We start from the raw sequence: 16,610 nt of genomic DNA, 5'->3' as shown, positions 1-16,610 counted from the left end.
AATCATAATAATCATAATCAACTTTTATTGTTATTTTTAGTGCACAAGTGCAGTACAACGAAATGTAGGCTTGCGGCTCCCGAGAGTGTACATTTAGATTAAGACATTTAAACATTCAACATACATTTGGCTTGTAATACATTAACATAAACATAACCATAATAAAGTGCATTGGCAGATGTGCAGGCTTTAGAGTTTATTTGTGGAGTTCAGTAGGATGACAGCCCTGGGAAAGAAGCTGTTCCTAAATCTGGTTGTACGGGTGCGAATGCATCTGTAGCGTCTCCCAGATGGCAGGAGGGCGAACAGACTGTGGCTGGGGTGGGTAGGGTCTTTGATGATGGACTGTGACCTCCGTAAACACTTGGAGGGGAACCTGGAGGTGGTAGTGTTCCCATGCGCCTGCTGCCCTTGTCCTTCTAGGAACATGTCGCGGGTTTGGGCGGTGCTGCCGAAGAAGCCTTGACGAGTTGCTGCAGTTCATCTTGTAGATGGTACACACTGCAGCCATGGTACGCCGGTGGTGGAGGGAGTGAATGTTTAAGGTGGTGGATGGGGTGTCAATCAAGCGGGCTGCTTTGTCCTGTATGGTGTCGAGCTTCTTGAGTATTGTTGGAGCTGCACTCATCCAGGCAAATGGAGATTATTCCATCACATCCTTACTTGTACCTTGTAGATGGTAGAAAGGCTTTGGGGAGTCAGGTGAGACACTCGCTGCAGAATACCTAGCCTCTGACCTGCTCTTGTTGCCACAGTATTTATGTGGCTGGTCCAGTTAAGTTTCTGGTCAGTGGTGACCCCCAGGATCTGATGGTGGGGGATTTGGCGATGGTAATGCCATTGAATGTCAAGGGGCACTGGTTAGAGATGGCCATTGCCTGGCACTTCTGTGGCGCGAATGTTGCCTGCCACTTATCAGCCCAAGCCTGAACGTCGTCCAGGCCTTGTTGCACGCACGGAAATGTGAGGTTATTCACTTTGGTAGGAAGAATACAAAAATAGAATTTTTTAAATGGTGAAAAACTATGAAATGTTGGTGTTCAGAGAGATTTAGGTGTCCTCGTGCAGGACACCGAGAGGTATGGCAAGCAATTAGGAAGGCAAATGGCATGTTGGCCTTTATTGCTGGAGGATTGGAGTACAAGAGTAAGGCGGTCTTACTACAATTGTATACGGCTTTTGGTGAGACCACACCTGGAGTACTGTGCATAGTTTTGGTCTCCTTATCTGAGGAAGGATATACTTGCCTTAGAGGCGGTGCAACGAAGGTTCACTAGATTGATTCCTGGGAAGAGAGGGTTGTCCTTTGAGGAGAGATTGAGTAGATTGGGCCTATAGTCTCTGGAGTTTAGAAGAATGAGAGGTGATCTCATTGGAACATACAAGATTCTGAGGGGGATTGACAGGGTTGATGCTGAGAGGTTGTTTCCCCTGGTTGGAGAGTTTAGAACTAGGGAGCAGAGTGTCACGATAAGGGGTCGGCCATTTAAGACCGAGATAAGGAGGGTTGTGAATCTTTGGAATTCTCTGCCCCAAAGTGCTGTGAATGCTGAATCGTTGAGTATATTCAAGGCTGAGATAGATAGATTTTTGGACTCTAGGGGAATCGAGGGATATGGAGATCGGGTGGGAAAGTGGAGTTGAGGTCGAAGATCGGACAGGAAAGTAGAGTTGAGGTCGAAAATCAGCCATGATTTTATTGAATGGCGAAGCAGGCTCGAGCGGCCATATGGCCTAATCCTGCTCCTATTTCTTATGTTCTCATGTTCTATGAGATAAAAGCAGTGCTGCTCTAATGGCTATCTTCCTGTCTCAAATATTTTTGAATGTTGACAAAAAAATTGGCAACAAATTCAAAGCTAGTCATGCAGGGAGAGCTACTGAACTATTTTAACAGGCCTTGTGTATACAAGGCAGTTTATTGCATTTTTCATAAAACAATAATTTGTGGGAAAGATATGTTGATAAAATAATCTTTACAGCTATTTACCATGTGTGTGAAGTGGGAAGCTTTTAATCCACTAATAGAATTATCTCTTCCTCAGCTAACACCTCTGTGCAGACAGTAATGTGCATGGCACTTCTGGACCAACGAGGTGATGATAGTAATTATTACTTGTGCTTCAAAGAAGTAAAAGACAGTAAGAAACGTATTGGAAGGAATGGTATATTTTATGTGCCTATATTAGAATGCTACCGTTTCATTGAAGTCAATAGAAAATAAAGCCGGGCGGTGTGTAAATGGGCTGCCGATTTGTTAACGCATGTTCTGTTCTCCCACCCAATACCAATTTCACCTGCAAAATTCCTCCTGCACTGGCACCTGGAATGAGACTGTCACAATTAATTTCAAATAGGGTCCTTATAACAAACCGATAGAAAGACTTTCACCTATTAGTTTGGGCAGAATTTGAACCAAGTTCTAACACAGGAACAGGAATAGGCCATTCAGCCACTCGTGCCTGCAGCACCAATCAGTTAGATCATGGCTGATCTGTACTTCAGCTCCATTTACCCATCTTTATTCCATATCCCTTGATAACCTTACCTAACCTAAAACTATCCATTTCAGTCTGGAAAATTTCAATTGTCCCAGCATCCCCAGCCATTGGGGGGGAGCGAGTTCCAGATTTTCCACAACCCTTTGTGTGAAAAAACGCTTCCTGAATTTTCTAATGGCTCAGCTCTAATTTTAAAATTATGCCCTCTTATTCTGGATTCCCCCACCAGAGAAAAGAGTTTCTATGTATGTACCCTATAGAATTCCCCAATCATTTTAAATACCTCCATTAGATCACTCCTCAACCATCTAAACTGAGGGGACTAGAAGAATAACTACAACTTGCATTTATATAGTGCCTTTAGCATAGTAAAAGTTCACAGGAGACACTTCACAGGAGCTTTATCAAACAAAATTTGACACCGAGCCACGTAAGGAGATTTTAGGACAAGTGACCAAAAGTTTGGTCAAAGAGGTAGGTATTAACATAGAAACATAGAAGATAGGAGCAGGAGTAGGCCATTCGGCCCCTCGAGCCCGCTCCGCCATTTAATGAGATCATGGCTGATCAATCCCAGGTTGGGTGATTGGGCAGAAGCATGGCAGATGCAATGTAACGTGGATAAATGCGAGGTTATCCACTTTGGTGTCAAAAACAGGAAGGCAGATTATTATCTGAATGGCAATAGATTGGGAGAAGGGGAAGTGCAACGAGACCTGGGCGTCCTTGTGCACCAGTCACTGAAGGTAAGCATGCAGGTGCAGCAGGCGGTTAAGAAGGCAAATGGTATGCTGGCCTTCGTAGCGAGAGGGTTTGAGTACAAGAACAAGGATGTCTTGCTGCAGTTGTACAGGGCCTTGGTGAGACCACACCTTGAGTATTGTGTGCAGTTTTGGTCGCCTTATCTGAGGAAGGATGTTCTTGCCATGGAGGGAGTGCAGCGAAGATTCACCAGGCTGATACCTGGGATGGCAGGAATGACATTTGAGGAGAGATTGGGTCAATTAGGCTTGTACTCGTTGGAGTTTAGAACAATGAGAGGCGAATCTCATTGAAACTTATAAAATTCTAACAGGACTGGACAGATTAGATGCAGGAAGGATGTTCCCGATGGTCGGGGAGTCCAGAACCAGGGGTCACAGTCTAAGGATAAGGGGTAAGCCATTTAGGACAGAAATGAGGAGGAATTTCTTCACCCAAAGAGTGGTGAACCTGTGGAATTCTCTACCACAGAAGGCAGTTGAGGCCAATTCATTAAATATATTCAAGAAGAAGTTGGATATATTTCTTAAGGCTAAAGGGATCAAGGGGTATGGGGAGAAAGCAGGGACCGGGTACTGAATTTGGATGATCAGCCATGATCGCATTGAATGGCGGTGCAGGCTCGAGGGGCCGAATGGCCTACTCCTGCTCCTATCTTCTATGTTTCTATATCCAAATTCAGTACCCTGTACCTGCTTTCTCCCCATATCCCTTGATCCCTTTAGCCTCAAGAAATATATCCAATAAGGAGCATCTTATGGAAAGAGAGAGAAGTAGAGAGGTTTAGAGAGAGAATTCCAGAGTTTGGCCCTAGGCAGCTGAAGGTACGGCTGCCAATGGTGGAGCGATGAAAATCGGGGATGCGCAAGAGGCCAAAATTGGAGGAGCGCAGAGATCTCGGAGGGTTGTAGGGCTGGAGGAGGTTATAGAGATGTAGAGGGCTGAGGTGCTGGAGGGATTTTAAAACAGGGATGAGAATTTTAAAATGGAGGTGTTGCTGGACCAAGTTTATACAAGCTAAGTTTATGTAACTTGTTCTCCCTTTTGAACTTCAAATCCCTTGGGGTAAAGACCAACATTCCATTAGCCATTTTGATTACTTTTTGTACCTGATTTGCCAATGATTTGTGTGCACAGACACCTAAATCCCTTTGCTCCTCCACAGCTCTTAGTGGGCTAAATTGGATAGCCCCGAAAACGGGCATAGTAATCACGATGCATGATTAACCTTCGTCCGTTGATTGAAATACAGGCAGCATGCCATCTTCGTGCTGCCTGCTGATTAGCAGAACTCCTGCATGCAGCCAGCACTGGCTGCACGCATCAGTAGGGGACCCAAAATTGTAACTTCCTAGCACTTCTTAAAGGGGAGGTGCATTGTGACTGGAGCAGGCGATGGGAGTTATGCAGGAAGTGAATCTGATCTGGGAAACTGAAGAATGGTGCAACATGGGAGAGAGCGGGCTTCAAGGTTTCTGGATGCTGCACTGGAGCTCTTGGTGGAGGAGGTGGAAAGGAGGAGGTGTGTCCTGTATCCGCAGCGGGCCAGGAGGTCCTCCAGGTCAAAAGACAGTGGGAGCAGATAGCCAAGGAGTTCAATGCCAGGAGTCTAGCCCAGAGAACCTGACTGCAGTGTCGCAAGAAGTTCGGTGACCTCACACAAGTGGCCAAGGTCAGTGAATGCATCTTCAAATGTCATATCCTACCAACTGCACCACTAGACTTGGACACTCCTCAATTTACCACACCCTATCATTCACCTATCAGCAATCTCTTATCACTCAGAACTCATACCTAACATTCATATGCTTCACCTCACCCTCACACACTTAGCACTGCTGCAAGCCTCACACCCACATCTCGTAGCTTGCACACACGGCCAGCTATTCAACCATGACAGTCACATCACCCAACCAGATTGCACGACACACACTGACGCACTTCCCTGTCTCTTGCAGGACATGGTGGCGTACAACCGGAGGCAGCAGGAGCTAACTGGAGGGGGACAGGTGCACCTGCAAGTTCCTAACCCCTATGGAGGAAATGGGCCAGCAGCGGAGCCGAATCAATTGAAGATGACAGTATCCTCATATACAATCCTCCTTCTCACATCCCATTTCCTCCTCATCCCACAATTTCTTCTGACTTACAAGCTACAGATGGTGTAAGCATTCACCTCTTACTTTCCCCCCTCCCTCACCACAATCTTTCCCTTGTGCCTTTCTCTTTTCAGTTACCCAAGAAGTGGAACCTGGCCAGGCAGTGGAGGACAGTGATGATGAAGACACACCGTCACTCGATTTCACGCTTGCAGCCACCAGCTCAGATACTGATACTGCGCTTATCTCCGAGGATTGCAATTTTCCAATCCAAAGACACAATTCCTGAATCTAAAGAGCTTTAGAAAATTATGACTAATGGATCTACATAATTTCTCACCTATTTCTTATAATAACCTAGTGTGGAGACCATCAGGTCTGGGAGATGTGTCTACTCGTTCCTTTATTTTCTCCATTACCATTTTAAAAAAACTTATTAAATCCATGAAGCTGCTTTCCTTGACTTATTTTTAGGTTCCCTTGTACTGCTATTATTTTGTCCTCTTCCTCCACTGTGAAGATGGATATACAGGAAACTTTGTGATATCCGGCACCGACGGGACCGAGCTGTTGCCGTCCCGTCAAAACTGCTGGACAAACCAGCGCTAATGTTGAAACATACGGAGCTTTTGAGCTCCGTATCTGGCAACAAACCCTGTTGCTTAGCAACAGCTTCTAAACAGTTGGCCGTACCTTGCAAGCGTCTCTGTAGCTTAGCAACAGCTTCAGCGAGACCTTGCAGAGCCTGACTGGTGAAAAAAAAGCAGCGAAAAGAAAAAAAAACGAACGAAACGGCTCCTGATTTTTGCCGGTGGATCGAGCATTCCGGACAGTTAACCTCCGGATAAACCAAAGTTTCCTGTAAAGTAATCATTTAACAATCCTGCCATTTTCTTATCCATTATAGTCTCACCTGCATCCATCTTTAATGGGCCATCATTCCTCATTACCATTCTTTTTCTTACAACATATTTATAAAACTTTTGCTGTTATCCTTAATTCTAGAGGTGAAAAGCTAGTAGCCATTGTGCCACCTAGTTCCCCCCCACACCAGGTAACACTTAATTGGCGTTTAACAAAGAATGAACTGGTTGATTTGGGGAAAAAAAGTTGCTGTGCATTAGTAACAGCGGCTACGATGGTAATGGAGAGAGGAGTATTGGTTGATGTTCTCAGATGAGATTTGGTATTCTCATTTGGAATTTCAAGTGCCACTCATCTGTGCTAAACGTAACCATCTTGAGGAATTTCTGAGCCTTATCTGCTCTTGGTTTGTTGAGCCAGGATGTAGTGGGATTTTTGAATTTGTGCACTATGGCTTATGCCATCAGTACTCCATGATACTTCTATATTCTGTCAATTGTAGTTTCAGTTTTTACTGAACATTACTGTCAAACTTATTCCATGAACATTGGGAGCACTGTTTACTGTAATGAAAAATTCCAATGGCTCAAGTCAGTGGCTTTTTAGATTTCTTATTGTGGTTTATCGTAGAGTATTCAGTCCTAAGCAGTCATTTTTGTTAGATCCGTGTGTTAATGGAGACACGGAATGCAGGAGTTGATTTAACAAGTGTTTACTGAACAAAGTCTGGAGGTGAACTAACTACACAAGACGCTATACAGGCTTATATACCCGAGTGGTCACTACTGGTACTACAGTACACAGGGGCTTCAAAAACATAGTTCCTCTTAAAGGTACATACACTACAATTCCTCCCTTTTTAGATAAATAGTACATAACATTTTTACAAGAACAATAATCTACACATTTGCTGAAGTTAATCAATAACAAATTCAGTCTCTCTGGAGGCTTCCTGACTCGGTCCGGATAACGCCTCGGTGGTGTAGTAGGTTCTTTTGGCAAGGTCGATTCGGCTTCAATGCCAGTGTCGGGTTCATCTGGTTCCAGTATCACCGGATTGGAGGTAGATACTATGGGTATCTCTGCTTCATCACTAGGCGTATAGAGTTGTGGTGTAGGTTGTCCTTTTTTGGATGACTCTATGATCTGGTCAGCATGGCGCCTTATTATGCTTTCTCCAATGTCCACGGTATACATCAGCGGTCCTAGTCGTGTGCAAATAGTTCCAGGCTGCCATTTATCGGTACGGTAGTCCCGGGCCAAAACTGGTTGACCTATCTGGAAGGTTCTAGTTGGCCTTTCATTCATGCTTTGAAATTGCTGGTTCTCTATGTCCCTTCTGACGTTTGGCTTGACCAAATCCAGCCGGCATCTTAGTCTTCTATTGAAAAACATCATGGCGGGGGTTTGGTTTGTAACCACATGTGTTGCATTCCTGTACGCAAACAAGAAGTTATCTACCTTATGTTGTAGATTTATGTCTTCATTACCCATGGCCTTTATGGCCTTCTTGAAGGTCTGGACAAACCTTTCAGCTAATCCATTGGTGGCGGGATGGTATGGGGCGGACGTGTAGTGCTTAACCCCATTGTTTTTTAAGAACTTCCTGAATTCTTCGGATACAAATTGCGGTCCATTATCAGAACAGATCTGTTCAGGCAGCCCATTCCTGGCGAATATGGTCCTTAATACTGTGATGGTTTTTTCCGTGGTGGTGGAGGACATCTTTATTACCTCCGGCCACTTGGCGTGTGCATCCACCGCGATTAAGAACATTGAGTCCATAAATGGACCAGCAAAGTCGATATGTACCCTTTGCCATGGAGATGAGGGCCACTCCCATGGATGTAGAGGGGCTTGTGGTGGGGCGTTTTGGACCTTCTGGCATCCTAGACAGCTCTTGGTCATTTCTTCGATGTCTCCATCGATACCTGGCCACCACACAAACGCTCTGGCTAAGTTCTTCATTTTCACTCCACCCAGATGCCCCTCGTGAAGCTCCTTTAGCACTTTATCCTTGAGTTTGGGTGTAATCACCACTCTGGATCCACACATCAAGGTTCCTCGGCACACTGACAGCTGTTCTCTTTGCGAGAATGCTGGCAACAGTGGTTCACCATGTGCTGGCCATCCCGTCACCGTTAAATCGTAGACTCGTGAGAGAGTCGGGTCATTTCTCGTTTCCTTTTCAATGGTAGAATTTGTCACCGGTAGACATTCCACTATGGTCGAGTGGAACATCTCCACTGGGTCCACTGTAGGCGCCTCTTCTACCGTTGGCAACGGTAGGCGCGATAACCCGTCAGCATTCCCATGCTGTTTTGTTCCTTTGTATTCTATGTCATATTGGTGTGCCCCTAGGAAAAGGGACCACCTCTGTAGCCTTTGCGCTGTCATAATGGGAACGCCCTTTTTAGGGTTGAATATGGAGACGAGGGGTTGATGGTCAGTCAACAAATTAAATTTTTGTCCGTGTAGGTAATGGTTGAATTTCTTCACCCCCCACACCAGGCTGAGTGCCTCCCTGTCGATCTGGGCATAGTTACGCTCAGCTGAGTTCAATGAGCGTGACGCAAAAGCTATCGGCCGCTCCGAGCCATCAGGGAATCTATGCGATAATACCGCTCCCACGCCGTAAGGGGATGCATCGCACGCCAGTCTGATTGGCAGTGATGGGTTGTAATGAGCCAACACTTCCCTGGACGTGATCAAGCCTTTGCATTTATGGAAGGCACGTTAACAGTCTTCGCTCCATTTCCAAACTACTCCCGTTTGTAGCAGTGCGTTAAGAGGGTGCAGAACCGTTGACAAGTTCGGTAAAAATTTATGATAGTAATTTATTAATCCCAGGAACGACCTTAATTGTGAGACATTTTCAGGCGCGGGGGCTTTTACGACCGCTTCAATATTTTCAGGTGACTTATGCAACCCTTCTTCGTTAATGACATGGCCACAATATGATATTTGTTTCTGGAAAAATTCGCACTTGGGGCGATTTGCTCGTAGGCCCCGTTCTTTCAGCCTCGTAAGCACCTGCTCCAAGTTGGCAAGGTGCTCGTCGTTTTCTCCTGTTACAAGGATGTCGTCTAGGTAGCATTGAGTCCCCGGAATCCCTTGCAGGACTTGCTCCATAGCTCTTTGCCAGATAGCCGGAGCTGATGCCACTCCGAAAACCAGTTGATTGTACTGGTACAAGCCTTTGTGTGTGTTTATCGTGAGATACTTTTTAGAGGCCTCCTCAACCTCCATCTGTAGATATGCCTGTGCCGAGTCAATTTTGGTGAAACGTTTCCCTCCGGATAGTGAGGCGAAAATATCTTCTATCCTCGGAAGAGGATACTGTACCGTGTGAAGAACCGGGTTTACAGTCACCTTGAAGTCCCCACAGATGCGAATTTTTCTCTGTTCTTCAGATTTATCATTATTCAACGTTTTCTTCATGACCGGGACGATGGGTGTTGCCCACTCGCTCCAATCTACCTTGGATAACATGCCTGCTTTTTCCAAATTCTCCAGCTCTGCCTCGACGGCTGGACGAATTGCGTATGGCACCGGCCTTGCCTTAAAAAACTTGGGAATTGCCGCATCTTCCACTTTTACTGAGGCAGTGGCGCCTTTCAGGGTTCCTAGTTCCTGTTGAAACACTTCTTTAGCGTTAGCCAAGATTTCTTTTAATCGTCCAGGTATGACGTCATCATCATTTTTTTTCTTACTGGTCACCGTCAGTGCCTGAACGGAGTGCCAGTCTAAACGTATCTTTCTGATCCATTCACGTCCTAACAACGGTGGACCACCATCTTGCAGAACGTATAAATACAACTTCTGTATTTCTTTGCCGTTGTATACAACAGGCACCCTTATTTTCCCTCTGGGGTATACTTTCTGCCTCGTATATGTCTTCAATATAATGGATGTGTCTTTCAAAGGTATATGCGGAAATAGCCGCTCGTAATCCTGTCGACTCATGACGGTCAGAGCTGATCCTGTATCTAGCTCCATTTTGACTGGGGACCCCGCTATCGTGAGGGTAACCCAAATGGTCTGGTAATCTTCTTTGGCAATTACATTATGTAATTTGAGACAGCTTAGTCTCTTGTTTCCGGAGTCGCTATCGCTCTTCTGGTCTTCGGAGCTACTGTCCGTCATCCTTTGTACCTTTCTGTACTTTTCCTTATTGACCTTTTTACTGTCAGCAGATTTTTTTCCAGATCTGCATACACGTGCAATGTGTCCCATCTTTCCGCATTGCCTGCATGATTTGTCCTTGAACCAGCAGTCCTTCTGGTCATGGGTGGATCTGCCGCAGCGATAACATCTCTCGAAACCCCGTGTCATTTCATGGGTGCCGAAGTCCTGTGGCTTTTGCTGTATCTCTGCAGCTCCTCTTGCTGCTGCTTCGTATGATACAGCCGCACTGAAAGCCTTGTCCAGTGTCAAATCTTTCTCAGAAAGTAGTCTTTTCTGTGTTCCTTCGCTTAGGAGACCGCAGACGAATTTGTCTCGTAGAGAATCTGCCAGTCCTGCCCCGAACTGGCAGTGCTTTGACAGTTTTCGTAATTCGGTGAGGTAATCAGCGTTACTTTCATTCTTGTGCTGATTCCTCCTGAAGAATTTGAATCGTTCCGCTATCAGCAGCGGTGTTGGGTTTAAGTGCTCCTGTAAGGTATCAACAATCTCCTTAAAATTCTTGTCCATCGGTTTGGCTGGAGTGATCAAGTTTCGTAACAGCCCGTATGACCTTGCGCCCATCAGATTTAGAAGTACCGATGCCTTTTTATCATCCGCTACTTCATTCGCCTTGCAATATACCTCCACTCTTTCCACATATGTGGTCCAATCCTCTATATCACTATCGAAAGCAGTAATATTGCCAGTCTTCGGCATCCTGAAAATCAAAAATGGCGCCTCCCGCGCTTTTCCTTCTTCCCCGCCGAGTCAAGATGGCGCCTCCCGCGCTTTCCCGCCGCTGCCGCTGCTGCCAATGCTGTTCTCCGCGGTTCCCGTTGCGACCTGCAGCTTTTCGCAGTATTTCTATTTTTCTTTTTTTTTCATATATCTTTTAAACAGCTTCTCCGTTACTTGGAGAACCGTTCCCGTCGTGGAGCGGACCCTCTGGGACTTTCCCCTCCCTCTGCTCGGTCCGAACGCCGACCTGCTTTGCAGCACCGGCTGCCTCCTGAGTGTTCCACCATCTGTCTCTCTTTGCTTCTGCTTTCCGACTCGCTGCCCGGCCCCGCTGCAGAGCCACCCGATCGAGCCCCAGCCCGCCGCAGCCCAAGAAGGATCAGTGCACTACCTGCCACCAGCCCGTTTAGCTGGTGAAACCACAGTTTTTTTTTTTTACTTGCTTCTGGCTTCGACCTTCGTCTGAGGAATCGATCTCCTTGAGGTGTTGCCGAATTGCAGGTAAGTTCGTTTCTAACTCGTCGCCACTGTTAGATCCGTGTGTTAATGGAGACACGGAATGCAGGAGTTGATTTAACAAGTGTTTGCTGAACAAAGTCTGGAGGTGAACTAACTACACCAGACGCTATACAGGCTTATATACCCGAGTGGTCACTACTGGTACTACAGTACACGGGCTTCAAAAACATAGTTCCTCTTAAAGGTACATACACTACAATTTTGTGAAATAAAAACAGAAAATATGTAGCAAATAAGTCAGCATCTGGAAAGAGAAATGGTAGGCTAATGCTTTGGATGTAGATGAGAAATTATTATTTTATTTCAGTGTTCCCTCTTTATTTTCTGTTATATTTGTGCAGTTACTTCTGTGACATTTGTACCTTTTTTAAATAGGTGAACATCATGCCATCTTCCATACATCCAAGCATTGATCTTTCTCAAGCAGTTGTCTCACCTGTCACTTTGGTTTCATCACCATTAAATGAATCGTACATGATAGCTCAACAGAATGGAAGTAAAGAAACCGAACATGAAACTGCAGTGCAGCCTGGCTCTCCTCCTGTTAATGGCAAGCAGTCCAATGAAGAGTTTGAGCAGATTTTGAGGAAAATGGCCCATGTAAGAGGATGATTCTATGTAATAGTTCATGTAGTTGTTAGACATTTAAAGACCTATTTAATGCATGTTATTTCAAAATTAATTTCAAAATAGCTTAAATTCAAAATGTTCACAAAATGTTAACTGACCAAGTAGTTTTCCCTTTACCATGTTTTTGATTTGTATTGAAGGAACTATTATTTTTATTACTTCCTGAATCATTGTCTTGTATAGGTGTCAACTAACACCTGGAAATGTTAAAAGAAAGGGAAAGACTACTGACAGTAGTTTCACTATTAACTATTCTCCCATCTTTTTAAAAGAAAGGTGGCATCTTTTGCCTGTTGGGAGATTCTATTTTCCTGTCATGTCAGATGTCCGCTCACATCCTGAGCCATTCCACTAACGTGGTGGTGTGTTTGAAGTGGCTCTGTGCCGTCGATTTTTGGACACCCTTGAGGTTGATCTGAACGTGCCCAAGCTGGAATATTTTCCTACAGCTGAGCGCTGCTTTACCATTGGCAGTTTTTGTTTTTGGCTGTAGGTGAACATATTCCTTTCGAAGAACTTTTGTTTGGATGTAAATGGCTGTGTGGTAGAAAAGGTGTTTGTTAATAATGACCAGAATCTCCATCCCACTAGGGCCGTCCTATGGAATACATAGATCTGGTGAAACCTCCCTGTGGTGGTTTGGGATTCAGTGTAGTAGGACTTAAGAGTGAACATAAAGGAGAACTGGGGATCTTTGTCCAGGAAATCCAAGAGGGCAGTGTGTCAGCAAGGTAAGAACTTTTAAGAGATTGCCTTCAACATTAGATCTGTTTTTCCCCATGTAAATATCTTAACTGTTGACTTCTAGTTCTTAAAAATATGCGACTCATCCTTCCTCTGAAGCACTTTCATAGTTCTTGGTTGTAAAATTAAAAGACAACTAAACATTCAGGAACCAAATTGATAGATCAGACTTAACGGCTAGTGGTAGGATGACAAGAATTACTAAAGAAGTGGAAAAGAAAACTTACAACCAGTGTTTCAAATAGTGACGAATGAAGCACAAAAGTGAGGTTGAACATGAAAATAAATTCCAAAATGACGAGCTTGCAGCAAGTGAGTATCGAGATGAGGATATACACTTTCTTCACTCTGAATTTTCCACATACTATTGGAGTGGGTTGACAATAGAGCGCACTGGCCTATGATTAGTCATTTAAGAAATGACCTGTGACATTTTGGATGCCATAATGTTGGGGAGGCATCCACACTTGGTCACCTCACTTCTATGAGGTATGAAAGAATTGGCATTGCCCTGGAATGTTAGTTCATTTTCCCCCCATCACTAAGGAAATGTTTGTGCTCTTGCTGTTAATGGTTTATTTTACAGTTTTTTAATTTGATGATGGTTATTTATCAGTTTTTCATTCTGTTCAGCACTGGTCAATGTAATCGACCACAGCAACGACCTGGACTGGCTTCAAGCACTGCAAATTAGTGTTTAACGTGCATATTCTCCAAGTGTGACACTGGTTTTTGTGCTGTCTGCTCAAGTTTCTTGACTTGCATCAGGCAGGACTGTTTTAAGAGACTAAAGCCTAGATTTTCCTAAACGTTAGTGCTACATGTAAATGGAAGTAGACTGTTTATATCTGATTTTCCTGGTCAGCTCATGAGCATAGCTTCAGCTGTAGATTTAGATAGATCTGTAGAGATAAAAATTGCACGCAAATCAGATTTAACAGGATGGGGACAATTGTAGGAGAGTTTTACAACAAGGGGACAAAAATTCTGAAAGCCTTTGAAGAACCTCAGTCTTTGCCACGGTTGAGGAGTAAGAGACTATAAACAGACGGGCAGAAATTAAAGATGGTGTGAGGGCATCAAAGGTGGCGGTGAGGATGTGATTGAGCAGAGCAGTAGCTGCAGAAATGTCACTGACCTACATTGGTTTCCAGTTGAGCAACGCCTCGATTTTAAAATTCTCATCCTTTTTTCAAATCCCTCCATGGTCTTGCCCCTCCCCTATTTCTAATCTCCTGCAGCCCTATATTCCCTCGAGATCTCTGCGCTCCGCCAATTCTGGTCTCTTGAACATCCCCGATTTTAATTGCTCCACTATTGGCGGTCGTGCCTTCAGCTGCCTAGGTCCTAAGCTCTGAAATTCCCTCCTTAAATGTCTCCGCCTCTCTACTTCTCTCTCCTCCTTGAAGATGCTCCTTAAAACCTACGGGACACGGTGGCATAGTGGTTAGCACTGTTGCCTCACAGCACCAGGGACCCAGGTTCAAATCCGGCCTCAGGCGACTGTCTGTGTGGAGTTTGCACATTCTCCCCGTGTCTGCGTGGGTTTCCTCCGGGTGCTCCGGTTTCCTCCCACAGTCCAAAGATGTGCGGGTTAGGTTGATTTGGCTATGATAAATTGACCCTTAGTGTTAGGGGATTAAATACATGGGGTTACGGGGATAGGGTGGGATATGTGTCGGTGCAGGCTCGATGGGTCGAAATGGCCTCTATCTGCACTGTGGGGATTCTGTGATTCTGTGTGATTGTGTGATACCTCTTTGACCGAGCTTTTGATCATCTGCTCTAACATCTTATATAGCTCTTTTTTTTGATAACATTCCTGTGAAGTGCCTTGGAACGTTTTATTATGTTAAAGGTACTATATAAATGCAAGTTGTTTTTGTCAGTTTCCTGTATATACTTTACCAGTAGGTTTTTATTTTTTTGTTTGTTTTCTTTTTGACCCACCTATTCTGTAATAACATGACCCCCAAGCAAGAGATTGAGTAGGTTTTCTTCTCCCAGGCACTGCTAATGTTGGTCAGTACTTGGTTACTAGAAGGTTTGAAGTTTGATATAGGCAGGGCAGGTTGATTTGTGTGTTTTCTTGCTGATCTTCCTGTAGCAAACCTGCCTGTGATGACTGGAATTCGTATTTGACCCACAGTAGCTGTTCATAATCTTCATCCTTTTTTGTTTTTGATGTCATTAAAAATATTTATTGAAGTTACAAATTAAGTAGACCGAAATCATTAAACCACAGCGTGGAATACATAAAATTAAGTATTCCACCTCTATGCTCTATTGATAGAGATGGCAAACTAAAGGAAGCAGACCAGATCCTAGCTATCAACAGACAGCCGCTGGACCAGACTGTCACCCATCAACAAGCTATTGGCATCCTGCAGAAAGCCACTGACCAGGTCCAGTTGGTGGTTGCCAGAGGATCCATTCCACAATTATCCAGTCCAGTAGTTTCACGTACACCATCGGATGCGAGTACACTCTCTGCTCATTCTTCTACAGTAAGTACAGCATACTTCAGAGCCTGAATAGATCTCCATGGTATGTGTGCAGTTTAACAGTAAAGTAAGCATTTCTTAGAAGTTGCTTAAGGCACAAAAAAAGTACATGCTGTATATGGTCTAATCTAATTAAGTTGAATAGTATTTATAGGACAAAGTATCATTTTCTTCATTTCTTTGGAAGTTTATTTTGAAATAATTTTAAGTAATTTTGCATATATGTTGAGTAAATCAGTTGATTAGTGCTTTCGCACCAATTCTCCTAAAGTAATTTTCTGCTACATGTGCTGCTTTTGCACTCGATTATTCAGACTACTTGAGTCCAGTAAACTATTATAATCCTGGGTTATTTTTAATTGCTGCAAATGGTTTTCAATATAATGCTCATAAAAGGAAAATAAGGATGAAACAGTTGCAGTATTAGCCACATTGCTACAAAGAAGGAAACATCGCAGCTGTGAAAAAAACAGCAAGAGTGATGATCTGAGAGCAGAGCACCTTCTCTTCTACCCCCTCCCCCCTGGCACCTTGCCCTCTTGATTGCAGGAGAGAGTAACAACAAAAAACATAGAACAGCAATTTTTAAAAAATAATTCATATTCATAAAATCATATACAGGAAACTTTGTGTTATCTGGAGGCTAAATGTCCGGCAAGTTCGAGCCACCGGCAAAAATCAGGAGCCGTTTTTTTTCTTTTCGTTGCTTTTTTTTCCCCCAGTCAGGCACTGCAAGGTCTGTAGTTATAGCAACAGCTTCAGCTAGAGACGCTTGCAGCTGCAGCCGACTGTTTAGAAGCTGTTGCTAAGCAACAGTGTTTGTTGTCAGATACGGAGATGAAAACCTCTGTATGCTTCAACATTAGAGCTGGAGTGTCCGGCAGTTTTGAGGGAACGGCAACAGCTCGGTCCCGTCGGTGCCGGATAGCACAAAGTTTCCTGTATTTGGCATAGTTTTCTTTTGCATACCCACAAACCTGCTACCGGTCTTCTGCTAGTGCTGATTTTGAGCTGTATGTTAGGAACTGTGTGCTAATGGTATGACATGGCTTGCTATGTGGTAGAAATATCTCCCATCCTGT

The 16,610-nt window shown here is 44.3% G+C and overlaps 1 protein-coding gene across 1 annotated transcript in view; it reads left to right on the top strand.

Annotated features, from left to right (window-relative positions):
* Positions 1-16,610, top strand: part of mpdz (multiple PDZ domain crumbs cell polarity complex component) — a 399,568-nt gene that overhangs the window by 61,879 nt on the left and 321,079 nt on the right. Inside the window, exons 5-7 of the mRNA XM_085986223.1 lie at positions 12,026-12,250; positions 12,872-13,011; positions 15,318-15,531. Coding sequence (XP_085842349.1) covers positions 12,026-12,250; positions 12,872-13,011; positions 15,318-15,531 — 579 coding nt within the window. The remainder of the gene's footprint in view (positions 1-12,025; positions 12,251-12,871; positions 13,012-15,317; positions 15,532-16,610) is intronic.

Source organism: Somniosus microcephalus, chromosome 1 (genome assembly GCF_052327205.1).
Source record: "Somniosus microcephalus isolate GS21.2 chromosome 1, FLI_Smic_1.0, whole genome shotgun sequence".
Lineage (NCBI taxonomy): Eukaryota > Metazoa > Chordata > Chondrichthyes > Squaliformes > Somniosidae > Somniosus > Somniosus microcephalus.
This window is presented reverse-complemented; position numbering and strand designations above follow the sequence as displayed.